The following is a 26,616-nucleotide window of genomic DNA, read 5'->3' as shown; positions in this document are numbered from 1 at the left end:
ATACTAACATGACCATAAAGTCCTGACTGCTGCATCTCGGCTTTGTCTTCCAGCCTCTGATGTTGTCAGTCTGGACGGCAGCAGCAGTCTGGTGTACAGGTTGAGTCCTGGACTGAGGCGGACGTCCGGAGACGTCGTCTCCCTGAAGTTTAAAACCCTGAGGAATTCTGGGACGCTGCTGCACGCAGAGGGAGAGGGAGGACTCAGCCTCAGTCTGGAGCTGGAGAGAGGAAAGCTACAGCTGCTGCTCAGACAAGGTACAACACACCAGATCCTGATATCTACTGATAGATACTAACGTCTATTCATACTGATATGTGCACTGGAGTATATTACAAAAATCTGCTGTAGAATGATAGCGGATAAAGGTACCACAACCAAATCTACCTTTAGAAATGGGAGGCTTAAGAAGCTTATTTTGTTGGCATCCCCAGTAAAATGAAAATGCAGCAGTAAACACATTTCTTCTGACAAAGAACACAACGTTTCCATCTGCACCATCCGACAGAAACAGAAACAACTGTTTCCTGTCAGAAAAACAACGCTCAGCCGAAACAGTTTGATCAGCAAAGAGACACTGTGTTCTTTGTGGAGTACTTTGTGGTTGCATTGGTGTGGAACATTTGTATAAAGTGGAGGATAATATAATATACTCTGGAACAACTTTAGATTGGTTGTGGTTGGGTGAGATGGGCGACACACGCACGGTTTTCGCCTGATTGGTTTAAATCTTGGCTCACGCTCCGCTGCTGCGTCTCTGTCTCGTTACAGCCATGATGGATGGTTCCCGTTCACTGTGGCACGTGTTAGGGCCGCACTCTGCAAGACGTGATGCATGGCTTACAGTCCAGGGCTGTGTGTGTGTGTGTGTGTGTGTAAACGGGGTTAAACCAGAGGTTGTCAGGCTGCCATGCTGAATCATCACCATATGGCTCACCTCTCATCAGGAGCCCCATCTGGCTGCTGAAATACTTCATCCATCCATCCATCCATCCATCCCCTCTATCTCCTTGTGTCTATCCATATATTTCTTCATCCATCCATCTGTCATCCGTCCTTTCCTCTGTCTGTTCTGTGACATTAAAGACGAAGTGAAGTAAAAAATACATTTTCCAAGTTGGTGTTTACTTAGGTCAGGTTATATCACAAATATATGCAAAATGTATGTTTTATGAGTATTTTGTATGGAAATCCTTCCCCTTTCTTGTCCTTAAAGGGTTAAATATTTTTTTGATTACTTATCTAACATTGTACAGAAACACCAAATGGGACTAGATAACCATGCCCACAGTGGTGGAAAGTAATGGAAGTACATCAAATAAATACTGTATTTAAGTACATCTTAGTACTTAGTTTGTTGGTGTCATCTTTAGCTGTTGGTACTTTGAGCTTATTTTGATGCTTTTTTGATGATTTCACACAAAAATATGTCACGTTACGGAAGCTAAAGATGCTCTTACTGATATTTCACTGTGACTTTAAAGGCTAAGTGACCTTCGTGTCATTTTGAAACTTTACAGAACGACTGTTCCATCTTAAAGAAAGACTGTCACCGTGAAGAGAGACTGCAGCTCAGCAGGAGGAAACTAAAGCCGTCCACTGAAATTATAGAAGAGCGAAATAGACGAGCTCTGCATCTGCTGCTTCACACCAACTCTGAAAACAACAAACAGTGTCTTCTTTTTACTCGTCCTCCTCTGTTTCTGTCCCTCTTACAACTCCTTTCTGTTTTCCACAGATCTCCCATTCCTTTATTTTTTTTTACATTTCAGAAGAAGCCATTTGCCGTCGTCAGCTGTTTTCTATTCTTCTCTTGACATTTTGCTATTCTGTTTCAGTTCTCCACCGCCTTTTTGATCTTTTTTGCTGCTCTCCATCATTCTGTCTCTCATTATTTCTGTCCCTGGCTTCCTTTCAATCTTTTCTTCCCCTATGCTTCCTGTCCATCCTCTCTCCCTCTCTCTTTGTCTCCCCACGGGCTTTTTCGGCTCCAGATTGTGTCATATAGGTCATCTGCTGTGTGCGTTGACCCCGAGCTCGTGCATGGTCCGCTCTGCTCTAACAACACTAACACATCCAGGTCTGACCCCCCGGAGCAGATGCAGTTCGCTTTATGAGGCAACTCTGAGTAACAGCCCTGCACAGAAACAGCAACTCTGTCCTGGATAGCAGAGGGAACAAAACGCCATAGTTAGGAGAGTTGTTTCTCTTTTTTTATGGTCACATAATGTAAACTGTTGTGTGAGAGAAACCCCTTCAAAGGAAATTTTTGTCATGGCATCCTGAACCACCCAAACACCAACATAACACGCTCCAAATAATCCGAATTAGAATTAGAATCGGCAGCAACAGCCAGCAGGTGCTCTGAAGATTTACAGATAAAAATGTAATTATAAATGGATCATGAAATGTGTTGAAATTAAAATGTGCTTATGTTTAAGATGTACAAGGACAAACAAACAAAGCAAAAAAAAAGGGTTGCAGGCATTTTAATAGGACGTGTGATCCTGCTGCTGCTGCAGAACCTGCAGGTCTGCCTCCACTGACAGGCGGTGTCTCTTATTTTAACGTGAGCCAGGCATGACAGAGCCAGATCACACACATATATGATGTTGAAAATGTGCAATACCGCAGTGGATATCTGTCATCCACAAGCTGTTATAAATGAAGAAAAGTGTTGAAGAGTGTGATTTTAGTGTTGTTGGTCAGCTCACATTCAGTCAGCCAGTGTACAGAACGGTTGCTGTCCAAACAGCCAACATGAACACGGTGGTCTGACAAGATTTATTATAAGTCTGCTCTCCGAAACCATTCCCCTCTGTTTTACATCCATCAAAATGTCTGGTTAGTATATTGTATCTTTGCTGCCTCATAACTCAGCTGAGTCCTTTCCTGTTACTTTTGTCGTTGTAGGAAAACAAGCATGCTGAGGGTTTGTGGTCCTGCTCCAGTGCTTTACACTAGAAAAATATCTGACACCAAAACAGTTGTGGGACAAAGTTTGTATCAGTCTTGCTCATGTCCTCTGCCTTCATGCAGAGTGCATGCTGGGATACCGGAGCGCAGATTTTTAAAGGCCTTATGTTAGAGACATTTTGCAGAGCCTCCGGCATCAGCAAACACTAGAACACGCAGACACAATTAATGTAGCTTGTAATGACGAGTCATCTCATCTTATCCCGTCTCATCCTTTTAAGATACAAAGGTGTGTAATTCTTCATGGCCAATCAGTGCGTGGAAATATTTGCTTTCCCAAAGTGCGTTTACAGTTTAGAAATTATGTTTGGAGCTGATTACAGTGGCAGCAGTTCCTGATAAGGGCTGTCGTTGTCGTCCTGTGTAATCAGATTTCCACTCACGGTGAACAGCTGTAATGATATTGCAGACAGGATGTTCAACAGACGCTGCAAGAGTGAAGCAAACACATCCGGTCTGACCCTCGTCGACGTTTCTGTAGCTATTAGAAGTTTCCTATGTGGTGTTTATCCAAAGATTTTGCTAACCATGCTGGCTCATCTTCCAACCTGCTGTCACTCCCAGCTCGCCACATATGGGCGCTTGGTCAGGACCCCTCGGTGCCATTTTTTAAGATATCATCTTTTAAGGCAGTGAACACCCTTTGAGCATCATTTCACCACGCAGTAGACCAGGGTTTGTGTCCCATGTGAAACCAAAAGTGGAGTTTTATTTCTTTCGCGTGAAAGTGAAATAACGCACGTAATGTAATGTACATAAGTAACATACTTATTTTAAGCCAAACCACGATCATTTCCTAACCCTAACCGAATAGTTTTGGTGCGACAGCTTCTCAGCAAGCTTTATTTTGAAAGTGTAACCGGATGTTTTTTAACCAGATGTTGTATATTTGTTATTGCACGTTAAAAAAATGGTGCAAAACGGAGACCCAGAGTCTTAAAACGTAATGTAAAGCCGCCCTGACCAAACGTCTGGATGTGAGGAGTTGGGAATGATAGAAATGTCTTTTGCAGCAGACTTTCTTGTACAGTCTCCAGATTTACAGTTTGATTTTCTGGGCTTTTGTAGGGCTTCAAATACTAGTAGCATATATGACCGACATAATGCATCTCAGAAAACGAAGCACATTGAAATTTATTATGCACATTCATGCTCCAAGATGAAAAGTGTTTTGACTTTTCAGCCCTCGTGACCTTTCTTCTGCGCTGCCATCACCCTGATCTTTAAATTTTTCATATCTGCTGACCCGTTGCTTGTTAATATTTTCCCTGCACATTCATGCTCCCATCAGGAAGTAACCTATTGATTTTTTGGTGACCCTGATCTCAATTCATATCACAATCTTGCTGAAGGACTCGCTGACAGTAGTTTTCACACAGAATACAGCATTGTTTTTTTTTTTGTATTACACAAGATTTTTCCCAATTAAAAATGTCTTCTCCCTGATGACAACCACATAGAAAAGGAAAGAGAGGTTTCTACATGATAATATCAATTAATTTTCTATTTGTTTGTCCTTGGACCTCTCATATTGATTCCTGCTTTCTCTTTGCAGTCATTCAGCCCGTAATTAAATCATCCATTCAATGAAACCCTCAATCATAAGGTCCTCTGCGTCTCTTCTCTACCTTCAACAGCATCTGATTTGTTTTTAAGTCTTGTCAAGATGCCTCTCATATTGATTTCTCTGTCTCTTTCCACTCATCCAGACTATAATCAAATAACTCATCACAATGACTGTGGACAGGACAGACTTCCGAACACATCCTAACTTTCTCCCTCAAACCAAGTTGTTTTTCTCATCCAAGCTGTAATCAAATACATCATCTCACAAAATGGGCCGAATCAAAAATACATTTGTCCATCATCCTCCAAACTGTCTCTGTTTCTCTCTCTGAAGTTGGACTTGTCTCTCCCTAAAGAATATCTAATACATCTTTAATGGCCGACTGTATTCAGCTCTTTCTGCGGCTCCCTCTCTCAGCAGAAATGCAAACTCTCTCTCAGTACTTTGGGGGGATGCAGAAATGGATCCACTAATTTGGACCGGCTGGCGCTCATCTATCATTAATGATGTCTCTCCATGTTTCCTCTGCAGTTTTTCAAATTAGGGATGATCATATATTTGGCTTCGGTTCTCGGTGCACATATGCAGATATCCTGTAGTCCCTAATGAGATGAGCGAGGCTGACCTCGGCGTGCTCCTCTCTGTGGGATACTGAGGAAAGTGAGATATTATTTACAATAAAGAAGCTTGTATTGCACTGGGTCAGATCGTGGAAAACAATCATCCTCCTGAGATCAGAGAATCCCTCTTTTATACTCCCTCTTGTCACCTCCTTCCTGCTAATTCCTCCTTCTCATAATTTCTTCCAGGTAAGACCTCATCCTCTGAACCCCGGCGTCTCGCTTCTCTCGGCAGCCTGTTAGACGATCAGCATTGGCACCATTTAGCGGTGGAGCGACGCAGCTCTCACCTCAACCTCACCGTGGACAAACACACGGAGAGGGTTCAGATCCCTGCAGAGTTCAGCCGCTGGGGCATCGAACAGGTGGGATAACAACAAGTGTACAACCACTGAATGTTCAAAATTACCACAGAGCCAGAAGAAGTTAAGATTTTTTATTTCTGATATTTAATGTGCAACCCTCTGTATGTGTGTGTGTGTACTTTGATCCACATACAGCTGACTGTGGGGGCAGTCCAGAGCCTCAGATCTCAGAAACCGGTCGTCTCCAACAGGAACTTCCATGGCTGCCTGGAAAACCTGCTGTACAATGGCCTCAATCTGATACAACTAGTAAAACACAAAGACCACCAAGTAACTGTAATGGTAAGTTAACTGAGCTAAACACAACCACCTGCACGGGAGTTCAAATCTGTCGTCATGAAACTGTGCTAACAAGTGTAGCCTGTTAAATTAGCTTTAGATAATCTTTATCTAGTGATCTGAACACTGTGGTAATCTGGAAGAAAGACCAGCAAAGACAGTTCACTACAGAAACTCTTTGATGTTGACTATAAACTATTTTATAGATCTTTTACTGGCTAAGTTTTATCATTCTCACCAGGATCCTGGTATGTGAACTTCAATGTCCAAAATAAAAAAGACTGGGTAACACTTTTGAGGTGGACATCGAGATCATCAGCAAGCAGCAGTCTTGCTTGTCATGCATGTTTTATTGCCCTGCCTTAAGGAAGGCAGGATTGATTTTAGGGAGCCCCTCCTCTCTGTGAGGAATTTGATCTTCTCCCCTTCAAGTAAGCAGTACAGGGTTCTCAGGGCAAAGTGCAGTAGATTTCGAATTCCCTTTGTCCATTGTACAATATGCATGCTTAAGTTGTAGAAAATGTACTTGGTACCTTGCAACTATGTACTTTTTGCCCACACTTTAAACCGTAGCACTTTATCTTATCCAGTCCCATGAAAAAAATCCTCTCATGCGTGTACTGTAATTGATATCTGTGCTCTGCAGCAAACCAAATTTCCCCCAGCGAGACCTTAAAAAACTGATCAAAGTGAACATTAATGTGATTAAAATGGGTTCAAAGCCCTGGAGTTAAACACATCCCTCCCAAGTGACTGTGATGGTTATATGATGTAGCTTCGTTAAACACAACACCCACCAACACACTGTGTTATTGATTAATACAGAACAATTACTAACAGAAAGACAGCTAAGATAACTTTCTGGTGACTACTGGCCCCAATTAACTGAGGGCTACAGCGTGTGGAGACACGAAAACACTCTACACGGCACTGTGAAGATTAGTTACGTTATGGTAGCTCTAAAGTTAAACTAGCATCGACCCAAAAGACTGATGTTGCATAATGCCTCTCAACAATCAGTTTGTTAAAACGCAAAGCTGGGTTTGTTTTTGATAACTCACCCTAGTTAACTGCAGGCTCCGGTGTCTGCAGACACGAAACAGTTACAGTAAATTAGCTTACTGGTAGCTCACTTAAAACTAAGATAAAGATGCTGGTTTAACCAACAATCAGCCTTAAAAAACAAGAAAAAAGCAGTAAAATGAAGGAAATACTCCTTATACAGCAAACTGATTGACCATCCAGTGGAGCCCATCCGTTCCCTTAATGCGCTAAGCTAATTTCCTGGTTAATATTGCGCAAAATCAATTGATACAAGGGTGTTTGCAGACATCAAAACAGACACGCTGCTAAGACATGGCTCGGTTATCTTAGGCCTGCTGGTAGATGTAAAATTACACGTAGCTATCAAATCAAGCTAACCCAGAAGACCTGATCAACCAGCACGTTGTCTAACGTATGACAGGCTGCAATGGTTCTTTATTGATTCTTTGACCCTTAGAATTTACAGGAGGGGCACAACATGGAGGTGTGACTGAGGAGAAGTCAGTCATGTAGACAACAGCAGCTTTGTGCTTTTAAGGTTCAGTTTCTTTTAACTCTCTTTTTGTGCTTTTATGCTTTTATCTTGGAGGTTACAGCATCAATCACTGGACTCGTGCCACCGAAACCCAAAATCTACCAGGCTGCCTCCATAAAATTCCTTTTGGTTCATTCATGCATTGATGAAATATTCTGCTTGGTGTGTTATTGTGATCAGTAATTCAACACAGTGCATATATAAGTGCAGAGCGGCATGTGTATCTTTTATTGTTCTTGTGGGTTATATTTTATTTTGTTTTAAGTAATAGGATTGTTTGTTTTTTCCAGCTGTGTTTTATTGGTTGTGTGTGTGTGTGTGTGTGTGTGTGTGTGTTTGATTCCCTTCGTCCACTGGGATTCAGTCATAGTGGTGAAATATTGGCTTGTTGTTCTGGATGCTTCTGCTGATGCTAAATGAAGCCGGGAGTGCCAGTGGTGGTTAGACAGTCACTAATTCCTCCTCGTCGTGGCCATTAGCACCTTCAGATGTTTCTACATTCATGCTGAGTGGAGCAAACTTATCAGAGAGAGGCTGTGAAGCGTTTCTGGAGGGAGTAATAAATGGCCCGGGCGACAGAGAGAGAAAAAAAAACAGGAATTCTTGGGAAAGAGATTCAGAGATTTCACATGCATGGCTGAAGATCTAATAGAGGCAATTTTATATTGGTACTTTGGCTCTTGGGGTACTAGCCACATATTATGGTCCCAATTTAGCACAAAGACTAAATGGTGGTTCTGTTAGGGGGCACTGATACAAAGAAAATAAGAGCATGGATGCTGTAGTCCTAAGATTTTTGAGGGTTTTAAGGCGCTTCAACATGAGTTATTGTACTTCACTTTAACTGCACCACAAAGGGCTTTTAGATGTCATCTGTGTTTCCGGAGCATTATAAAGATAGCAGACTGATATTCCCAGCAGAGAGCGGGGACTGTAATATATTACTGCTGCAGCCGTAGCAATGGACCTGGTGTCATTACCACTACTCAAAACAATGGACTGTAACAGAGATGTCAAGATACTGGGGTGCTGGGCTTACTGTATGCTCTCTTTCATTTTCATTCTTTATCTCTTTTACCTTCAAGCTGGGTGACTTTGGTATTTTCAGTTTGCTTCCTGATCTTATTCTAAGGCTTGCTGTTATCATTATGGTAATATCGGCGTCCTCTTTAAGGAGACTTGCTGATGAGATCACTGCGACAGAGGTCACATCGACACGCCCTCTGCAACTGATTAATATTCATGTTTTATGTTGTTTTATCTCTCTAGTAATCACTTTCTCTGTCCCGCCTCCTCCCTCTCCACTCTGCATGTTCCTCTCTCAGGGCAATGTGACCTTCTCTTGTGCTGAGCCAGTCTCCGTCGCTGTGACGTTCCCCGGCCCCCAGAGTTTCCTCCAGTTGCCGGGGGCGACGGCGTCCTCCCTGGGGGGCGTGTCCTTGGGGTTCCAGTTCAGGACGTGGAACAAGGCGGGGCTTCTGCTCACCTTTGACCTGCCTCAGGAAGGGGGCGTGGTCTGGCTGTACCTGAGTGAGGCCAGGCTGCGGCTGCAGATCCATAAAGCTGGCAGGGCGCTGCTGGAGCTCGGCGCAGGTCAGTCTAAGCCCAAACCCTTAACCACAACACCAGAGGTGGGGAACCTTTTCAAGGGCCTTTTCAATTTTTATAACATCCTTCGAGGGCTGTGCTAAATTATTAAACACATATATCACACTAACCTCTAATCCGGTGGCTGGAACTGCTTCACTTTGGCATAAATCAGGTGAAGGCAATCAGGCATCTCATTTCTAGCTGGTGATTTTATCAGCTATAGCTGATAGCTCTAGCTAATATTAGCTCCAGTTGGTTGATAATGCCATCTCTGGACGACTTGTTTCCAGCTGTCAATGCAAGAATCTTATAAAAGCGGTCAGGTTAATGATACTCCTCTTCAGCTTTAAATACAGCTCTCCATTACTACTGTAGGTAATAAACTTCTTAAAACTATTTAAATGCAAAGTATCACTCTCATAAACTGCATGCACGCCACGTAGAAATCTTGATAGACTTGCTGTGACTAGTTCCAGTTGCTGAGCTGTGATTGGACAATTGCAGGTCAGGGAGGGGTTCAGTAACTAATCACTTCTAATGTTTCTCTAATAAATTGGGGCTAAAGTTTGAATCGACAAGGACACACAAGCACTGTCTCTAACAAAGCCTCTAACAATTGCACTCAGACGTCCAGCGTTGATCTTACGGTCCACTGTATTATCCTTACCGCCATCACTCTGGCAGAAGGCAGCTCAGTCAGTGGCACTGCAAGACGACTTGGGCGTGATCTTGAGCAAAGTATTGTCAGTAGGAAAAATAGAGGAGATAATGAGATATTGATCTATCCCCTCGACTCCTAACAACATACAGATTCACAGCAGCCACCTGGTGCTTCAGGTCAGTCACACAGAGGATGCAGGAAATAAAGTAGATGGCTGTGTGATCTGCACTCACCTGCTCGTGATGGTTTTTCAGTACATTTGTACCACGTCTATCCACCAGCGGGTGTTACTTCATTCTTTACGCATTCCCCAAATAATTTATTAGTCCTGACTGATATTCATGCAAATACTGTTTCAGCTGTTTACAGGTAGCCAATTTAGTGCATTTTGGCAGGTTGTGATGTGACATGATACCTAATTTAGTAATTACTGCATGATAAGTGCTCAGGCTTGGCTTCAGCCTTAGAAAAAAATCACACTTTGCCAACATCTGCTGCAGGTCCAAATGGCTCAATGTGCAGCTATGAACACATAACATGCATTAAATAAAATGCAATTTTCAGCAGTGCATGTTAATGGGTATTTCATTACCAGGTTCTGCTCTAAATGATGGCCAGTGGCATTCGGTGGAGCTGAATGCCAGGCGTGGTCGTCTGAGCGTCACTGTGGACAAAGAAGAAGGAGGCAGCGCTCAGGCCAGCCCCTCATTTCCAGTCACCATCGAAAGTCACCTCTTCTTTGGTGGTAAGAGCGGAACAGATCAACTGCATCTTTCTTAGAAATTAGGCCGTGTCAAATGTTAACAGCCTTGTGGAAGCAGACTCATGTAAGGACCTAAAACAGTGCAGCGTAATCAGTGTAACTATCTTTCATGAGGTCTCATGAGGATTCTCTTCTTTTCAGGTTGTCCCGCTGAAGACGACAAACAGGAATGCAGAAACCCCTTTAATGTCTTCCAGGGCTGCATGCGTCTCCTAACTCTGGACGACCAAAACGTGGACCTGATCCTGGTGCAACAGCAGCAGCTGGGAGTCTACAGCAACCTGCAGATCGACATGTGTGGAATCATCGACAGGTCTGTTTCCACTGACGTTTTAGTAGCTTTGCTTTTACATCTAATGCAACTCTTTGCTAATGTTCTGCACAGCGCGCAGAGCTTTATCACAGCATTTAACTGTTAAATCAGTTTTGGACAGAGTTCAGTTACCATGATCAATGCATTTGCTTGTGGAGGTGAAGTAAATGCGCACAGAGCTCTGTCTCATTCTGAGAATCCAACATGGAGGAAGTTATTGTTTTAGCCGGGTTGCTCCATCCAATTTAATAGACATCCACTCTGCCAAAGTAGAGGAAGAAGAAGCAGTGTCACAAAGCTGCCAGCAGGCCCTATTCTCATTGCAAGGAAGCTGATGAATCCTGCTGTGCCACTTCCTGGTCAGACCCATTGATAATGTGTGTCTTATTATAAAAGTTGGTGCGTTATTTCCAATGCTTTCGCTTTTGCTGTCATCTGAGGATAAATACAGTCTGTTGGGAATTAGTCATAATTCATGAGTCCTTGTCATCATGAGTGGCGGTGTAAAGAAAGAAGGATATGATTTGCTTATGCACAGAATCATACCATTATGCACGACCTTGTGTCATTATGTTGTCATCCGTCTACAAAGCATTTTTGTCTTTTACCTGTTTGTCATTTCGACAGAAAACTGGTGAAAACTCTTTCTGCTGCAGCTGCTAAGCAGAATTTAATGAACAGTTCTTTCCAGACGTGCTGCGGTAAAACAAAACACAACACGGTGATTTGACAGACTAATATCAGCACTGCTGTTCTGTCAAACGAGAGTGTGTTTTTTTTTTAAATGTTTCTTGTGTCCTTGATTGTTTTATCCTGCAACATTTTTTGAGAAGCAACTTTTCTTATATTGAAACATCGTTTCTTGTCTTTGTGTTTGCTGGCAGAGTAATGTATTTGTGAGGTGAAGCGGAGCGGCGTTTTAGAGAGAGACTGCACCATCCAGGACACACACAGATGCTCGCAAACAATCGCCAGCCTGCGCACACACTCAGTATCTCCACAATGAAATTCATTGGTGGTGTTACAGTTGTATTCTTGCTGATATCTGCCAGACAGCTGCTGGACTTTTCTAGACTTTTACTAGAATCCAGCCCTCAAAACCAAGCGAATTTTTTTTCCAGCGGAAGCTGTGATAGCGGCAGATAATTACCATAATTCTGAAAAGAAATGTTCAGCAATCACATGTGAGTGAAATGTAAGATGTGGTTATGTTGTATAGCTCTGCTATTATCTGCGTCTTTTCCATGTGTAGCTCTTTTGTGTCGCTGATTGGCACCTGAGCCATTTATCATTAATAAATGCAATTACAGTAATCGTGGGTGGCAAAAATGACAAGTTACATTATATAAATGTCATTTTCGCTGGGAGTCTCCACATACCTTCAGAGATGAAGGTAAATAAATGGTGGGTTTAGACAACCATCACCATGTCAACGACTGGCGATACAGTGATGTGTGACAGGCACAGAGAGAAAGAGACAAAGACCATTAACAGGCTATAAAAAAGAAGAGAGTTAATGAGTGTGTTGTCTGGCATGTGAGGCAGAAACAGAGATGAACTTCTTTTCCATTTTTTCTTTCCAACTGCAGAAACATTTAGACAGACATTAAAATTTTGTAGGAAAAAAGGGGCAGTTTGCAGGACAAAAATGGTAAAAACTAACTCTTATGGGTGATAATCTGAAAGCTCCAATGGAAGCAACAGAACATTTGCTATCTAACCCTTGCTTTGACACCACTTTGGCAGTGACTCTCACTTTTGAGAGGACTCTGTGATAAATATTTCTAATGTTTGTCACTGATGGTAAGATGATAAACAAAAGTATAAATACATCATGGATGACAATGCAGGATCAGAGAACTTCATCCTCAGGACATGAACGAGACAGAGAGAGAGTAAGATGAGGGAGCGCAGAACAAATCGTTTGCTGCTTTGGTGTCACACCAAATAGGAGCACAATTAATGAGACAATTACAGCAATTATAAACCCCCCTCTAGGGTATACCACACACACACACACCACATACGCAGTAAACTGCTCACACATACACACAAATATTGAACCGACCATGTATCTTTGCCAGATCAGGAGAAACTGCTCGACTGGCTTTAATTAAAAGTCTCTGTGTTTCTGTGTTCATCAGATTATTATGTTCAGCAGAGTACAGTTCCTGCACAGATCTGACTGAAACCAACCTGCAAAAAAAAAAAAAAAAAAAAAAAATCCTGTTTTCCAGGAAAAAGAGCAAAAAGTCTAGCACATGCTCTCACAGTAATCCTGCTGATTGAATTTGAGCCCATGGGATATACTGTACTGTAAAGTCAGGTGGAAAATGGACTCACCCACACAGCTTCAGTGTTGTGGCCATACTTCAGAGCAGGTTATTATAGCTGCAGCTGTGTGTGTGTGTGTGTGTGTTTTATGATTGTTGCCAGTAGCAAAGTACTATAACCCAAAGCAAACACTCCATTAAAAGCACAAATGGAGCTCAAACCCACAGGGAGCCTCTCCATAACATCAGTTCAGCACCTTGTGTTGTATCAAAGCTGCCTGTTCTTTTTTTTTAGGTCACCTGATGAAAGTGTGTGCACATGCACATGAGAAAATCCCTGTGAAGATGCATGTCAGGGTGTGTGTGTGTGTGTGTGTGTGTGTGCGTGCGTGTGTGTGTGTGTGTTTTAGCATCATGACAGTCATCATATTTTTTATACTCTTTTCAATCTTCTCACTGATTGAGTTTTTGCATTTGTTGTTCCATGTGTGCGGCAGTCGTCATCGTCGCCACCTCCTCCTCCTCCATCTGCTCCTGCTCGTCCTCCTCCTCCCACTTCTCCTTCCTCTCTTTCTTCTTCTGGTGTCTGAGCCTTCGGGAACTTTCAAAAGAAATTTTCTTCTCTTCTTCTCTGCAGTCGAGGGTTGTCATGTTTTTCTGTTCCGGGTTGTATCTGGATGTAGAGAAGCGGTGTGTATTTTGTACACACCTGAATCTGTGCACCAGGTTTTTACACCACCTAAATACATTTTTTCGAGTACTGTACTTAAGTACAAATTTGAGGTACTTGTACTTTAGAGTATTTACATTTTGCACAACTTTATACTTCTGCTCCACTACATCTCAGAGGCAAAATTATATATTTTACTCTTCTATATTTGTCTGACAGCGCTAGTTGCTACTTATGTTTTAGATTTTTCATACCCATCTAATGAAAACCACGTATGTTGAATTTTGTGGTTTTGAATGTGAATGTTTCTGATAAACTGAAGGGTGACGTGTTCCTTCATCGGCTGAGAAAATTCTCTCTCTGAATAAACTTTTTAAAAAGTCTGTTGGATTAGCTGGAAAATGCATCATCATAAAGCCGAAGACTGTTTTTCTGAGCTTGTGAAAAGTTGACTTTTGACTATTTTAGAGATTTGGAGGTTTCTTCGATTAAAGTATGCAACTTTTATAAAGCAGTTAAAAAGAGCACAATCTTAAACATCTACAGCAGTAACAGGCAACTTATAAAACTTACATACTTTTACTGGAGTAAGGTCTTAAATGCAGGGCTTTTACTGTTGGAATTTAACAGCACAGTGTGGATCTGGCTATATCTTCTGCCTCTGGGTTATTATTGACTGTGAACAAAATGTACAGTCTGCGGTTCTCTCTAGTATTGGAACCAACTCTTTGTGACAGAAGCTCAAGTGTTCTGTTGAATATTTGGTTTGGTCGGGTTAAATTGACCATGTGGCTCATAAGGTGCTGCAGGATCGTGGGCTGGTGGACCCTGAGTAAGTGACAGAACTACGTTTCGGATCCAAAAGGCTGCACTCAAACAGGGAGGTTGCGAAGAGCGATATCTTTAATGAACAGTTCAATTTTGAATGTGCAACAGAAGAAAAAAGACGATCCAACAAGCATCTTGAAAGGAGAGTGGGGAGGCAGGTGGAGAATCCAGGCTTTGCACTCATGGCCGACAAATAACAGGTAGAATCAGGAGCAGGTGGCTGGAGATTAACCTGACACACAGGTATCAGGAAGGCAGGTGAGCAGCAGAACAAACAGAGCAACTCAGCGATTGGAGTCAGAGTGTTACCACATTGCAAAACAGGCAATTACCAGACGAATACCGGGTGGAGACCTGGTGGTTAAATACTGTTGAGCAGGTGAGTCTTGATTGGGAGATGAGCGTCAGGTGTGATCGGGAGCTGAAGGGCAGACACGGGTCGAAGGAACCAAGCTGCCGAGTTTTTCCTGCAGGAAACACACCCAAACCACAGACAGGGAGAAACAAACACGACACACAGGCAGCAGGGGAAGCAGGCTGCAAACGGTGTTTAAAGGCTGGTGTCTGGCTGCCTTAGAGCTAAATATGAAAACTGTGTTTCTGTGAATGACATTTCTGTGGTTTGGATAAGGCTGTGTGCAGTCTGACAGGGACTCAACTGGCTATCCATCTGTGACGCTGCATTGTTTCGTCTTTGCAGGAGAATCGGGTTGTCAGAAGCTATCAGTGTTATGTTTTCACGATGTATGCGTGGGGTGGGAGTGTTTTGGGTGGAGGGTTGGTGTCTTCATTTCTTGTATTCTTGGTGTTTTCTTTAAAAAAGGGAGATGTCAAGTGTCCAATTCTTCCTCTCCTTTTCCTTTTCCTCAAATGGACCTTTTTCAGCTTTGTCATCATCATCGTCAGGCTGAACAAACGAATGAACCCCGCCCCAAGAACCATATCTGTTGATGTTCCTAGCAGAAAGGTGTCACTAAAACTCGCAGCAGGCAGCGGTGGTTTAGGTTAATATTTGATGTGAATGCTAACTAGCTCACTTTAGATCAAAGCAGCATTGAGATAAATGGAGGTAAAACTCTGACTGTAGCAGGCTGACAGGCTGCTGATTCAGGGCTCTTTTGCTAAATAAAGGGGAAAGCTGCAGATTCTGTGCACTCATCTTTTTCCTTTTCAATATTGTCACTGTGGTTTGCGAACACACACTCAAACAGCCTCACATAAGATTACATTTGGTGCTGAAAACATGCATTTCTCACTATCACGATGTAAACAGAAACATGCAGATTACCAGCCCTCCAAATACCAACACACAAATGCACCGTACTCACTCACTGAGAAATACACTGGATTGGAGTGAACCCTGCTGAAGGACCATGTTGTCTGAGTCAGATCATAAAGATTTCAACAGAGGCAATAGCCGGATTGATATAAAGACGGTCTGAAGCACACTGCCTTCAAAATAATGCAATATTTATGTAGCTCCTGGTGCCCATGAGTCAACAGAGGTGCACACAGAGTGAGTGGCTGTAGTGGAACATGCAGACAGGTAACAGGTTTCAGGCAGAGCATCACTTAACCAGCTGCATGCTCTTTGCTTGCTACGTATATGTATATGCAGTTCAGCAGCTGAGGCTCCTTCATGTCTTTATTTATCCTCCTGCTAAGCTATGTTTAATCAGTTAAACTGACGGAACCACAGGGCACAGCGTTCTTAAACTACATGTTCTATCACCTCATAAGCTCTTGGTGGATCAAACACTGGAGGAGCGCACATCAAAAGTCTCATAAACTGGAATCAAGAACGCCAAATGAGTTTTAATGTTCCCTGTCAGGAGGGAAGTTTTCTCTTAAAAGCATCAACTGAAAGAAAGTTGCAAGGAAGTGAAATGATTTCTAGTGTTCCTGAAGAAGGCAGCGCCGCTGAATCGTCTCGCCAGTCAACATTAGAAATCAAATGTTTCACAGAGATTTTTTTTCAATTCAACAACCTCCCACAACATGTTGCCTAAATGGAAAGCATGACCTCTCCAAATATTAAAAATGAATATTTTCTCTCTGTTTGTTTCATTATTCCTGACCCTCCTACACACATTTGGCCATGAAATGAATAACGAGCTTGAGTAAACAGAATTTGAAATGCCCACTGCCCGTCTAATGGAAAAGCTTTATGTAACAGGCTCATTTTGCACGCTCAAGCGCACTTTGTTTTTGTGATGCTAACGAGAGTTTAACAGCATTTTCTGCCAATCACGAACTAATATCGTCTATAAAGTAACCAGAAAGGTCAGTGTTTGACCCTCACAGCCACAAGTCTCCACAAACGACTGGGCGTGCTCGCTCGCTGTAAGATAAATGACTCAGCTACAACATGAAAGATGCTTCTGCTGCTTTTTTCAAACAAACTAACAAAAAAAAAGTTTACTTCTCTTGACAATAACGGATGAAAGGTGTTTGTTGCGTCGACTGCTTTTGTCCTCTTCGAGAGGTTTTTGGCAGTAAAACCTGCACAACTGTTTCCAAATGTTTGAGCTGCCAAAACAAGCAAATGGATTTTTCAAATCTGCTGTCGTACTGTATATGACGAATATGTAATAATACATTTTTCTCTTTTTTTCTTTTGTCTTGACAGCAAAAATGAATCCTTGAAGTTCCTTCGGTACACACGTCTGTCAGGATATTGCTGGTGACTGAAAAAGAAATCCTTGAAAACTTTGTGCTAAACTTTGTTCTCTCTCTCTCTCTCTCTCTCTCAGGTGTTCTCCCAGCCGCTGTGAACATGGCAGCCTGTGCAGTCAGTCCTGGACCGGCTTCCACTGCAACTGCTCCGACAGCGGCTACAGCGGCGCGACCTGCCACAGCTGTAAGTCACCTGTCAGTCAAACAGCAGCACAGGTTCAACCATTAGAGCGCCGTCAGCCCCTGAAGAACCCACCGGTTCCTCCAACTGTCTTTGCTTCGTGTCCTGTTGCCTTTAAGGACAACCACGAACCAGCACTCCTCTGCTGAAACATTATTTAGCGTCCTGGTTTGCTGTTAAATGTTTTTAACGTCAAATGAAATAATAAAGCCAATAAAAGTAGGTTTTGGCACGAGGCAGTGCATCAACATTTGATGTAACAACAAAAAAAGTTATATACAACTATTTTGGTTTTTCAAATACAATTTAAAAATACAATGGCTGAGACTTGATACCAGGCTAGAGGTGAGGAGAAGCAGCTATTTATCCTGTAGCTGGTGATTTGTGGATTGGCTGCAGCTGTGGTGGCTGATTGGCACGAGGATCTGGTGAAGGTGAATCATGTTTGGAAGAACTGTGCAGTCAAACAAGGATTACCACAAGTAGAGGAATCATAAGACACAAAGGGAAAAACAGAGGGAAACATGGGGAGGTGGGGAGGAGGCAGGCGCATCAGAACACAGTGTGGCAAAGTGCAGGACTCTGACACTGAAGGCCAGAGTCTGCATCCTGAGTTCAGTTCAGGAAACAACCGAGCTTTGGTTAAGATTAGGAAGAGACTGTGGTTCCGGTCAACATGTGGTGTCCACAGTCGTTCCCTAACTGTAGCCTGGTGCTAAACAAAACCATGAAGAACGCGAATCATGCTTTAGTTGCTATGAGGGGATGGTGTAACGCAAGAGTGGATAAATGAAATACACTGTCTGTGCTCATTGTGCAAAAATGTTTCTTAATTATGTTGATGGGAAATGTAATTCAGGCAGCATTATGTTTCCTCCTGAATGTGTTTCCTATTGCAAATTTGTGGTATGTGAATGTAATCTGTAGCAGACATGGTTGGATACAGATTCAGACAGAGAGAGCACGAGTTAGAGAGCTACGACGGATGAAAGCGAAATTAGGAATTCGAGTGAGGGGCAAAGTGTGAGAGAAACAGTGCAAGGAAGGCAGATAATGAATTTCCTTTTACAGCTCTACAGTTACTAATTTCTGCAAGGTGGAAGAAAATATCAACCAATATGACTTACAGTATAAAAGTGACAGCAGTGGAGCGTGCAAGCAAACAATGAAAAATGAAGAAAGCAGCTGGGGGACTGCAAATGTTCTGTGTTGGGCTCTGTCGTGTCAGAGGTATTGAAGAGACTTTTGGCAGCTGCAAGCGGGAAAGAATTACAGAAAACCTGTAATTCTGGGGTTGCAAATCATAGATGCACTCACCAGCCATATTGTTCAGTAATTACAGTTGTACAGGTTTACGCCCCCTATGGCGAGCGTTTGGATTTCCATAAACTGACTCCTTTTGTGGGCTTCATTTGGTGCGTTATTAGTGAAATGTTTATGAAAGCTGTTTGCAGAAGAGCAATATGATGGAAGCTAATGAGACTGTAGCCAATGCTGAATGAATGAATGGGACTGCAGCAGTGAGGTGAGCTAACGGGTGAGATTTACGGGTTCTGTGCAGATTCTCTCGAGTCAAATCCTCGAGACCAGAAGAGGAGAGTTTCCCACACGGTTCATCTCTGGTCTCGTTTTTATTGCTCATGTTTCTGTGAAAAACCTTTTTCTAACCACACCGAGGGGATGTGATGAATCAAAGAGAGAGAGGAGAAAGACAAACAGGTGAGCAGAGTGTGGGAACCTTTCCATATGACTCGACTTGAAGGGTTTGATTCTTTGGTGTGTGAGGGACAGAGAGAGGAGGGAGAGGAAGACTCGTGGATGCAGGGCCGTTAAAGTATTAATCTTTACTTTATGGGACGCCGCTGCAGAAATAACACTTAACTTCACTCTGGTGATGAGATATTCAGCGGCCATATGTACGAACAAAGCCTTACCCATAATCCTCCACAGTGTGTAATCTTCATCCCCTCACAGCTCCCGTGTGCGTCTGCCAGCTGATGTGTTGATGTTGATGTGATTCACGCCGGAGCTGATCTCATTATTTTCCTCCCAGCTGTGTACGAACAGTCCTGCGAGGCGTACAAACACAACGGCAACACGTCGGGACATTTCTATATCGACGTGGACGGCAGCGGGCCAATCAAACCGCAGCTGGTCTACTGCAACATGACAGGTGACACGCGCACACACACACACACACACACACACATAACCATCCTCCTATCATCACTCAACGTTTTGTAAGATTAACATTTACATAATTGTAAGTGATGATGCTCCTCTCATCACGCTCTGATCCACTTTATCCTCCATCCTCTTTTTTCTACAAAGCTCCCTCTCTCTCTCTCTCTGCTCCCTGTTCTACTTCAGTGTCTCTCTCCCACATTCATCCGCCTGTCTGTACATGTCTTGGTGCTTTACATAATTCGTATAATGATGATGTAGAACTTTGTTGATTTTATTTTTCTTTGCTTTCATCACATACGTCTTTCTCACCATCTATATCAGTTTTCTACATTATTTAAATAATTGTATAAATTTGAATAGTGATGCTTCTTTTATTATTTTGACTTCTGCAGTTTTTTTCTCTCAGTCTGTTTCTCACATACAATACATGACTAAATGTACACCAGAACATGAGACTCATATGATTGTGGAACATCTGGTCCTCTGATCGGATACTTTTGCTCACATACATGTGTATATACAGTATGGACCTGTGGTGATGTTTGCCCACATACCTGATGGAGGTTAAGCACCACAAAATATTAAAAAAAATAAATACTGTAAAAATTATTAGCAGTAAGCGAGACCTTGTGGAAGAGTTTTTTAACGTTTAAGCAAAAAAAAAAAAAAAAACCCAAAGTGAAATAGAAAGAGGACAGAAAAGTTACTCTTTTGACAAATAAGAGAAAACTTCTTCATCTCCAGCCCTCCAAGTTGAAAGCAGAAGTCAAAATACCTTTGACCTTATAGCACCTTGCAGAGGTTAATTTGCTCTGTTAAAAAGGTAATAAGTAGTGTAACTGTTTTAATTACTTCATCAAAGTAATGTAACTTATTACATTGGGGCACAACAATGTGAAACAGGCAGCATAAACCTCACAACAGCGGCAGCTAAATGATGACTCGGACACAGAAATAACACGGTGGGGCAGGAGATGCTGTATTTTGAGTGACTGATGGCGATTACGTTACCTTACCTGTGGATGTCTCCTCAGGTTCAGGAGTATTTTTACTGCTGGTAAACGAGCTTTACGCTGCGTGATGTTTGAGCCCTTTTCTGATTTCGTAAGAAAAATGCTGATGAATGTCCAGCACTGAAAGGCGCTGTGGCTGCTTGCACAGAGCAGTGTGCACTGATTTGACGAGAGGTGGTGCATATTCAAGGAACCAATCAAAAGCAACGCTCAACATGTGTGCATCCTGCCCAGTGAGTGGAGCCTGAGCCTGATGTAGAGACAGCTCCCTGTTACCCTGTTAGCAAATAATATATATTTGCATGGAATGTAATATATTCTGTCCCTGTGACAACTGTAACAGATTGCATTCATTTATTTTGTAATTTATTTACGTAACACCATTAATTGTAACTAGCTACCCCCAATGCTTCCTTATGGAGTAATTTGCATGATTGCAGTGTTTTCGTTTCTTGTGTCTGTCTGTCCGTCTGCAGAGGAGACAACATGGATGGTGATCCAGCACAACAACACAGAGCTCACCAGAGTCCGACCGTCTCTAGGTGGAAACCAGCATTCAGTCCATTTTGACTACTCGACCGATGAAGAGCAGCTACTGACCGCCATCAGCCAATCAGAACACTGCGAACAGGAGCTGTCCTACCACTGCAGGAAGTCCCGCCTCCTCAACACTCCAGGTGAAGCCTGTTAGTTGGGTGCCTGTTCAGTGTGTGTCTTTGCAGGGATTCAAACCTGGAAAAGTCTCCTTTAAAACTGAAGCCTGGTGGTCTCGACTGCATTTTAGGTGAACGATCTGCTCTGCTTCATTTAGCTCCGGTGGGAAAACAAGCTTTAACTCAGACGAAATGATCGTCTTCAACCCAGTGAAATACACCGTTTTTCTCTCTATCAGGGACTTACAACAAAAGTTGCAAGCACTGAGTGGTACAAACCTCTGTTTTACATTTCGTGCTGTCTTTGACTTTAATTTTTATCAGAGTGAGTTACAAGGCACGTATCATTTATATACAAAAACAAAAGCTCTGGAGAAAACAATCTAACTCCCTGCGGCTGCACACTTTCTCGCTCCAGCAGACAAAGCAAAATGCTTGTTCCGCTCATTGCTTCAAACTTAATCAGGCTCCAAGGAGAACTCATTCATTGACCATGATGCTGAGAGTCAGTTAAACAACCAAGAACAAATGTTTATACTGGCTTTTTACAAAATCAACATTTATCTTATGCATTAGAATCCGTTCTCCGCCCTCTGCTGGGTTACAGTGAAGACAGTCAGCAGGAAAACAAGAGAATGGGAAGAAAGAAATGGACAGACGGTGGGAGTGTTTTATTCCCTTGGCCCTTAGTGGCTTATAATAAAGTGTTATTGCTGAAAAATCTTCAGTCTGTACATCAAAATGACAAGAAAAGAGCAGCACATGCTGACAGCAACAATGTAAAAGCAGTATTTATAGACATATTGTAGTGTTGTGGTGCAGCAGTGGTTCCAGCAATATACATGAAATAAAAGCAATGTGGAGGGATATTATTGATTTTTTTTTTTTTGGGGGGGGGGATGAGGGAATGAATCGACCTTCCCTGACCTTAACTCACAATGTTCAAATATTAATCATGCTCACAACTGATAATAGGAGACATTTTTATTTCCACAATGTTTTTGGGTTTTTTTCCAAAAATTGTTTTCAGTTTGATTGTAAGCAGCACTTGAAGTGGAAAAGAAATAAGCACCAGCACTCCCCTTATTCACATGTTGGCGCGTGTGTCGGCTCGTTACCGTCGTAGTTGGCTGCAATGGCGGGAGCTGTTGGAGTTGCTTCTGATGCTAAGATTAGCTTAACAGGCTCTTAGCTGCTAGGAGTGACACTAACGTTAGCTTGCTGCTCCGGGCATCCCATGGTGCATCATGGGTAATGTAGTTGATTTATGGCCATTATGAATTGCAGACTTGGTTAAATAGTCATTTGCTACATAAATATGTTTCTCTTTTGGTCTAATGTGTGGCGAAGTGAAGTCTGAAGTCTATATCTCCTTGGTTTTATGCAGCAAAACAACTCAGAGCCCACCAAAAAATCATAGTGTGTGAGAATAACAAGTGGAAACCCACAGTTCACACTGTTGAACAGAATAGTAAGACTCTGGTGTAAAAGGCTGAATCTGTTTGACACATGTGTTGGTTGTGTTCCTTAGAGGGCTCTCCGTTCAGCTGGTGGCTCGGCGGTCCCGGTCCCGGGCGTGTCCAGACTTACTGGGGTGGCGCTCAGCCGGGCAGCCAGCAGTGCGCCTGCGGCCTGCAGGGCGACTGTGTGGATCCACAACACTACTGCAACTGTGACGCCGACCGCATGGAGTGGTACTGAAATGAATAAATACATACTGCATATATATTTTCCTCAGCATTTATAGTTACATTTTACACATTTGAGTTTTAACATCTACCCTCAGATTTCTACCATGTGCATTTTATTTATCCTTTTGCACATCGAGGACAATTTAATCAGTAACTTGTATAGAAATGCAGCCATTTACCATTTAATCTGATGTGGTATTATCTGTGATTACTGCTACAGCATGCACTTTAAAAATGAAGTGCATGTCAGGCAGTAGAAATAAAATGTGATGTATAAGTAATTTTTTCTGTAATACACTGATGGCCTTCTTGAACAATGACAAAAAAGTGATCTTGCAAGTTTTGTGGGAGATTTGAGGTAAAAAAAAAAAAGCAATAAGAGACCTAAAAATGTATTTTTGTGTGTGTAAATAAGGACAGGATCGCAGTTCAACCAGGAGAAAGTAACTACAAGGTACACAAAGAGACGTTTGTGGCAGTTAAACCTCATCATGAATGTAAGAATTTCTCCTGATGGACGTTGGACGGAAAAGAAGAAAGAAACTGCTCTGTGAGGTTAAATCAGCAAGATAATTGATAAAGAGAGGTCTTCTTCTACAGAATACAAGAAAAGAAAACTGCTCTCCCATATTTAGCTTTTTTTTTTTTTTGACCTTTTGTTAGGATGCTAAACCTGACTGATGGCTGCAGACACTTTTAGCAAACCGTCCCCCCGTTTGACTTGAACTGGCAGTTAAGCAAACACCAAATCGGCTGGGATAAATTGAGCAGAGGAAAAAACAGAACTGCTTTAACCTTTCCTGGTGTTGTAAGCCGTCCTGCCTGCACTTCACCTCCTTCGCTCCGTCTTTTCCCGGTTCAAACTGTTTGTGCAATGACGACTCTATTTTTACAGACCGGAGCTGCCACTGCTGCTCTTCAATATTTCATCAGATTCACAAAGTGCTGTTTACGCTCCTCGCTTCCTGTCCTGCCAGTCCTGGATATATTTTTATATACAACTTTCCTCAGCAACACGGCTAACAGGCGGATTATCTCAAGCTGCATGTGGGCGTAGATGGACAGGAGGTGTCTTGTTTTGGGAGTAGCTGCTACAGAAACTGACAGGGATGGGTGTTGACTGTCAGCATGGTTCGAATTCACTCTGCTCCCATGAGATGCACCTACACACTGAAATGTTTACATCAGCCGGTTACAACATGTAATATTTCCACAGGAGTGATGAAAACAAACACACCGTCACATTTATGCATTCATGCAAGTGATTTGTGATTAGAGTGGATTTGATGACTCTCCATGTCCCATGGATTAATATTGCTTTAATCTTCCTCCTACTTCTTCTTCAACTTTGTCTTCCTCCTCTTCTTATTTTCTCTTACTTCCTTCTTTCCTTCCCTCTCCTCCTCCGACTTCTCATTTGCCTATTTTTGCTTCCTCTCTCTTTGCACTCCTCTTCTGTTCTTTGCCTGCAGGGCCGAAGACTCGGGCCTGCTCACCCACAAGGAGAGCCTCCCTGTCCGGTCTCTGGTGCTGGGTGACGTCCAGAGGCCGGGGTCAGAGGCGGCTTACAGGGTGGGGCCGCTCCGTTGTCGTGGAGACAGTAAGTCCCGCCCAGTTTTCAAGTTACCTGGTTACCTGAGATGCTGAGATGACAGAAATGTTCTTAGCTCAGGTCAAGCTAATGCAGGTTTTGAAAAACAAACATTCGATCCTCATCAGTTTTTTTTTTTTATAATGATGATAGTGATAGTGATTTTGGGCCAAGGAACGCTTTTAAAACAATATTTTAACCTTTTGGAAATACACGTATTTGCTCTTTTGGTGCAGACTTAGATGCCAAGATCGATACTCTGATATTTGTCCACTTGATCTGAAGCTACAGGTAGCAGCTGGTTAGCTTAGCATAAAAGAAATGCTGGAAACAGAGCCAGATTTTGCTGTACAGCTTCCAGGTAGTTAACACAAGAGGTTGGCTCATTTGTTTCTGATGTGATCCCCATGTAAAGATTTTCAAAGTACTCATCGTGTTTCTCAGAGAACTTCTGGAACGCTGCCTTTTTCGACAAGGAGACCTCGTACCTCCACTTTCCCACCTTCCACGGAGAGCTCAGCGCAGATATCTCCTTCCTGTTCAAAACCACGGCCTCCTCTGGCGTGTTCCTGGAAAACCTGGGCATCAAAGACTTCATCCGGATCGAACTGAGCTGTGAGTAGGAGCTGGAGGGTGAATCCTTCCTCCGAATCAAACACAGCTGAAGGAAATATGAGGGTCTTTTAAGGCCTTTATGGTGTGCGTGTTATTTATAGCATGGCAGCAAAACTAACAGACTTTTATTCCTATTTGTGTGTAACTATTGTATATTTTTACACTTTAACTGCCATACAAGCAGAGAACGATAACATTTTCCATCTATTCTCCCCTTAACTTTTGATGCTGGATGTTAAATTGTTATAGTTAAATTGTGTATTGACAGACTGGTTTGCATGGAGTTCATGTTTTCTCCTTGTGCTGCTTGCATGTTTCCAACATTTTGTTCAGCTTCAGGTTGCATTGTTTGCTGTTTTGCGATCAATTTTCTCCCCCCACAGACCTCAGTTGAATACGCTGCTGGGCTTCATGGGACAGCACTGCATTCACAACACAAGTAACATGTATCCAAGATGAAATCAATACTAAAGGGAACTCATAACCATTACAGCTTTTATTTTTTGCACTCTTGTTTTTCAGTTTTATGGAGTGTCAGGGACATTTTAGCCGTGACCCTCTGTTAATTCCTGTGTCTTGTGTAATTCACAGTTTAATGGTCACCATAGAGTGTCACCGAGATTATGACAGTAATAACCAACAGGGTGTGATTTAGTTTATGGGTGCCATGGAAATGTGGCCGGGTGTGAGATGTATGTTTATAGCCTACCGTATATTGTGCCATTTAAAAGATATCAGTAATACCCAACAAGGTGTCCTTGTGCTCAAGTGGTTATAACAGTATTGTGGATGATATGAGGTACACATTTATGGGCAGCAGTGGTCATTTAGAGCGGTTTGTATAAATGGCCTGGATCAGTTATTAGAAGCTCTTTCACTTTAGGTTACTTAGTTTGGTTTAATTTACTGTTTTTTTGTTTTTCTTGTGTTGCATTTTAGAAGAAGCTGCTTTAGAAATGGGATTTGAAGGGACACACAGAGAACCAAACACAGGGACACTGCTGCACCAACAGTGTCTTTCCTCAGGGAAATCATCGTCAGTGTGGTTGTTCCAGCTCTGAATACCGCTGCTCTGCTGCCAGCGTCCTCAGATCGTTGTGTAACTCTGTGGCTGAGCCTGAGAACAATTTCAAAAATGAAGTTACTATAGGATGCTGGGATATTGTTTCATCCTGTAGCCCCATAGTAATACATCCTCACCTTCCATCGGCTCAGCATGAAGGATGATGCTTTGCCTTGCCTGCACTCTCCTCCATGTTTTGCTGATGACGGAAAGCAGAGAGCTGAGCAGCGTGAGACGAGTAAATGCAGACATTCAGCACTGAGGTGCTGTCCGCGGTGCTGAGACAGGGCAGCGCCAACAGGGCCAGGGAGCTGGCCGTGGTCCTGACTCACGCTGCTGGAGCTCAGAGGGAAACTTAAATCTGTGTCTCCACTGCATCTCGGCTCGGCTTGGCTCACGCTTTTTTGGTTTTCCACTGCCAAAACCTGTGGGCGGTGCCTGGCACCTGCTATTTCCTCGGTC

At 42.7% G+C, this 26,616-nt stretch overlaps 1 protein-coding gene across 1 annotated transcript in view; it reads left to right on the top strand.

Moving 5' to 3' along the window:
* LOC121614460 (contactin-associated protein-like 4) overlaps positions 1-26,616 on the top strand; it is a 93,305-nt gene that overhangs the window by 44,615 nt on the left and 22,074 nt on the right. The window contains exons 5-16 of the mRNA XM_041948322.1: positions 54-257; positions 5,353-5,528; positions 5,664-5,810; positions 8,712-8,979; positions 10,233-10,382; positions 10,542-10,713; positions 17,238-17,344; positions 19,395-19,514; positions 21,018-21,218; positions 22,726-22,888; positions 24,358-24,485; positions 24,921-25,091. Coding sequence (XP_041804256.1) covers positions 54-257; positions 5,353-5,528; positions 5,664-5,810; positions 8,712-8,979; positions 10,233-10,382; positions 10,542-10,713; positions 17,238-17,344; positions 19,395-19,514; positions 21,018-21,218; positions 22,726-22,888; positions 24,358-24,485; positions 24,921-25,091 — 2,007 coding nt within the window. The remainder of the gene's footprint in view (positions 1-53; positions 258-5,352; positions 5,529-5,663; positions 5,811-8,711; positions 8,980-10,232; positions 10,383-10,541; positions 10,714-17,237; positions 17,345-19,394; positions 19,515-21,017; positions 21,219-22,725; positions 22,889-24,357; positions 24,486-24,920; positions 25,092-26,616) is intronic.

The sequence above is a fragment of the Chelmon rostratus genome, chromosome 12 (assembly GCF_017976325.1).
Source record: "Chelmon rostratus isolate fCheRos1 chromosome 12, fCheRos1.pri, whole genome shotgun sequence".
Taxonomy (NCBI): domain Eukaryota; kingdom Metazoa; phylum Chordata; class Actinopteri; order Chaetodontiformes; family Chaetodontidae; genus Chelmon; species Chelmon rostratus.
This window is presented reverse-complemented; position numbering and strand designations above follow the sequence as displayed.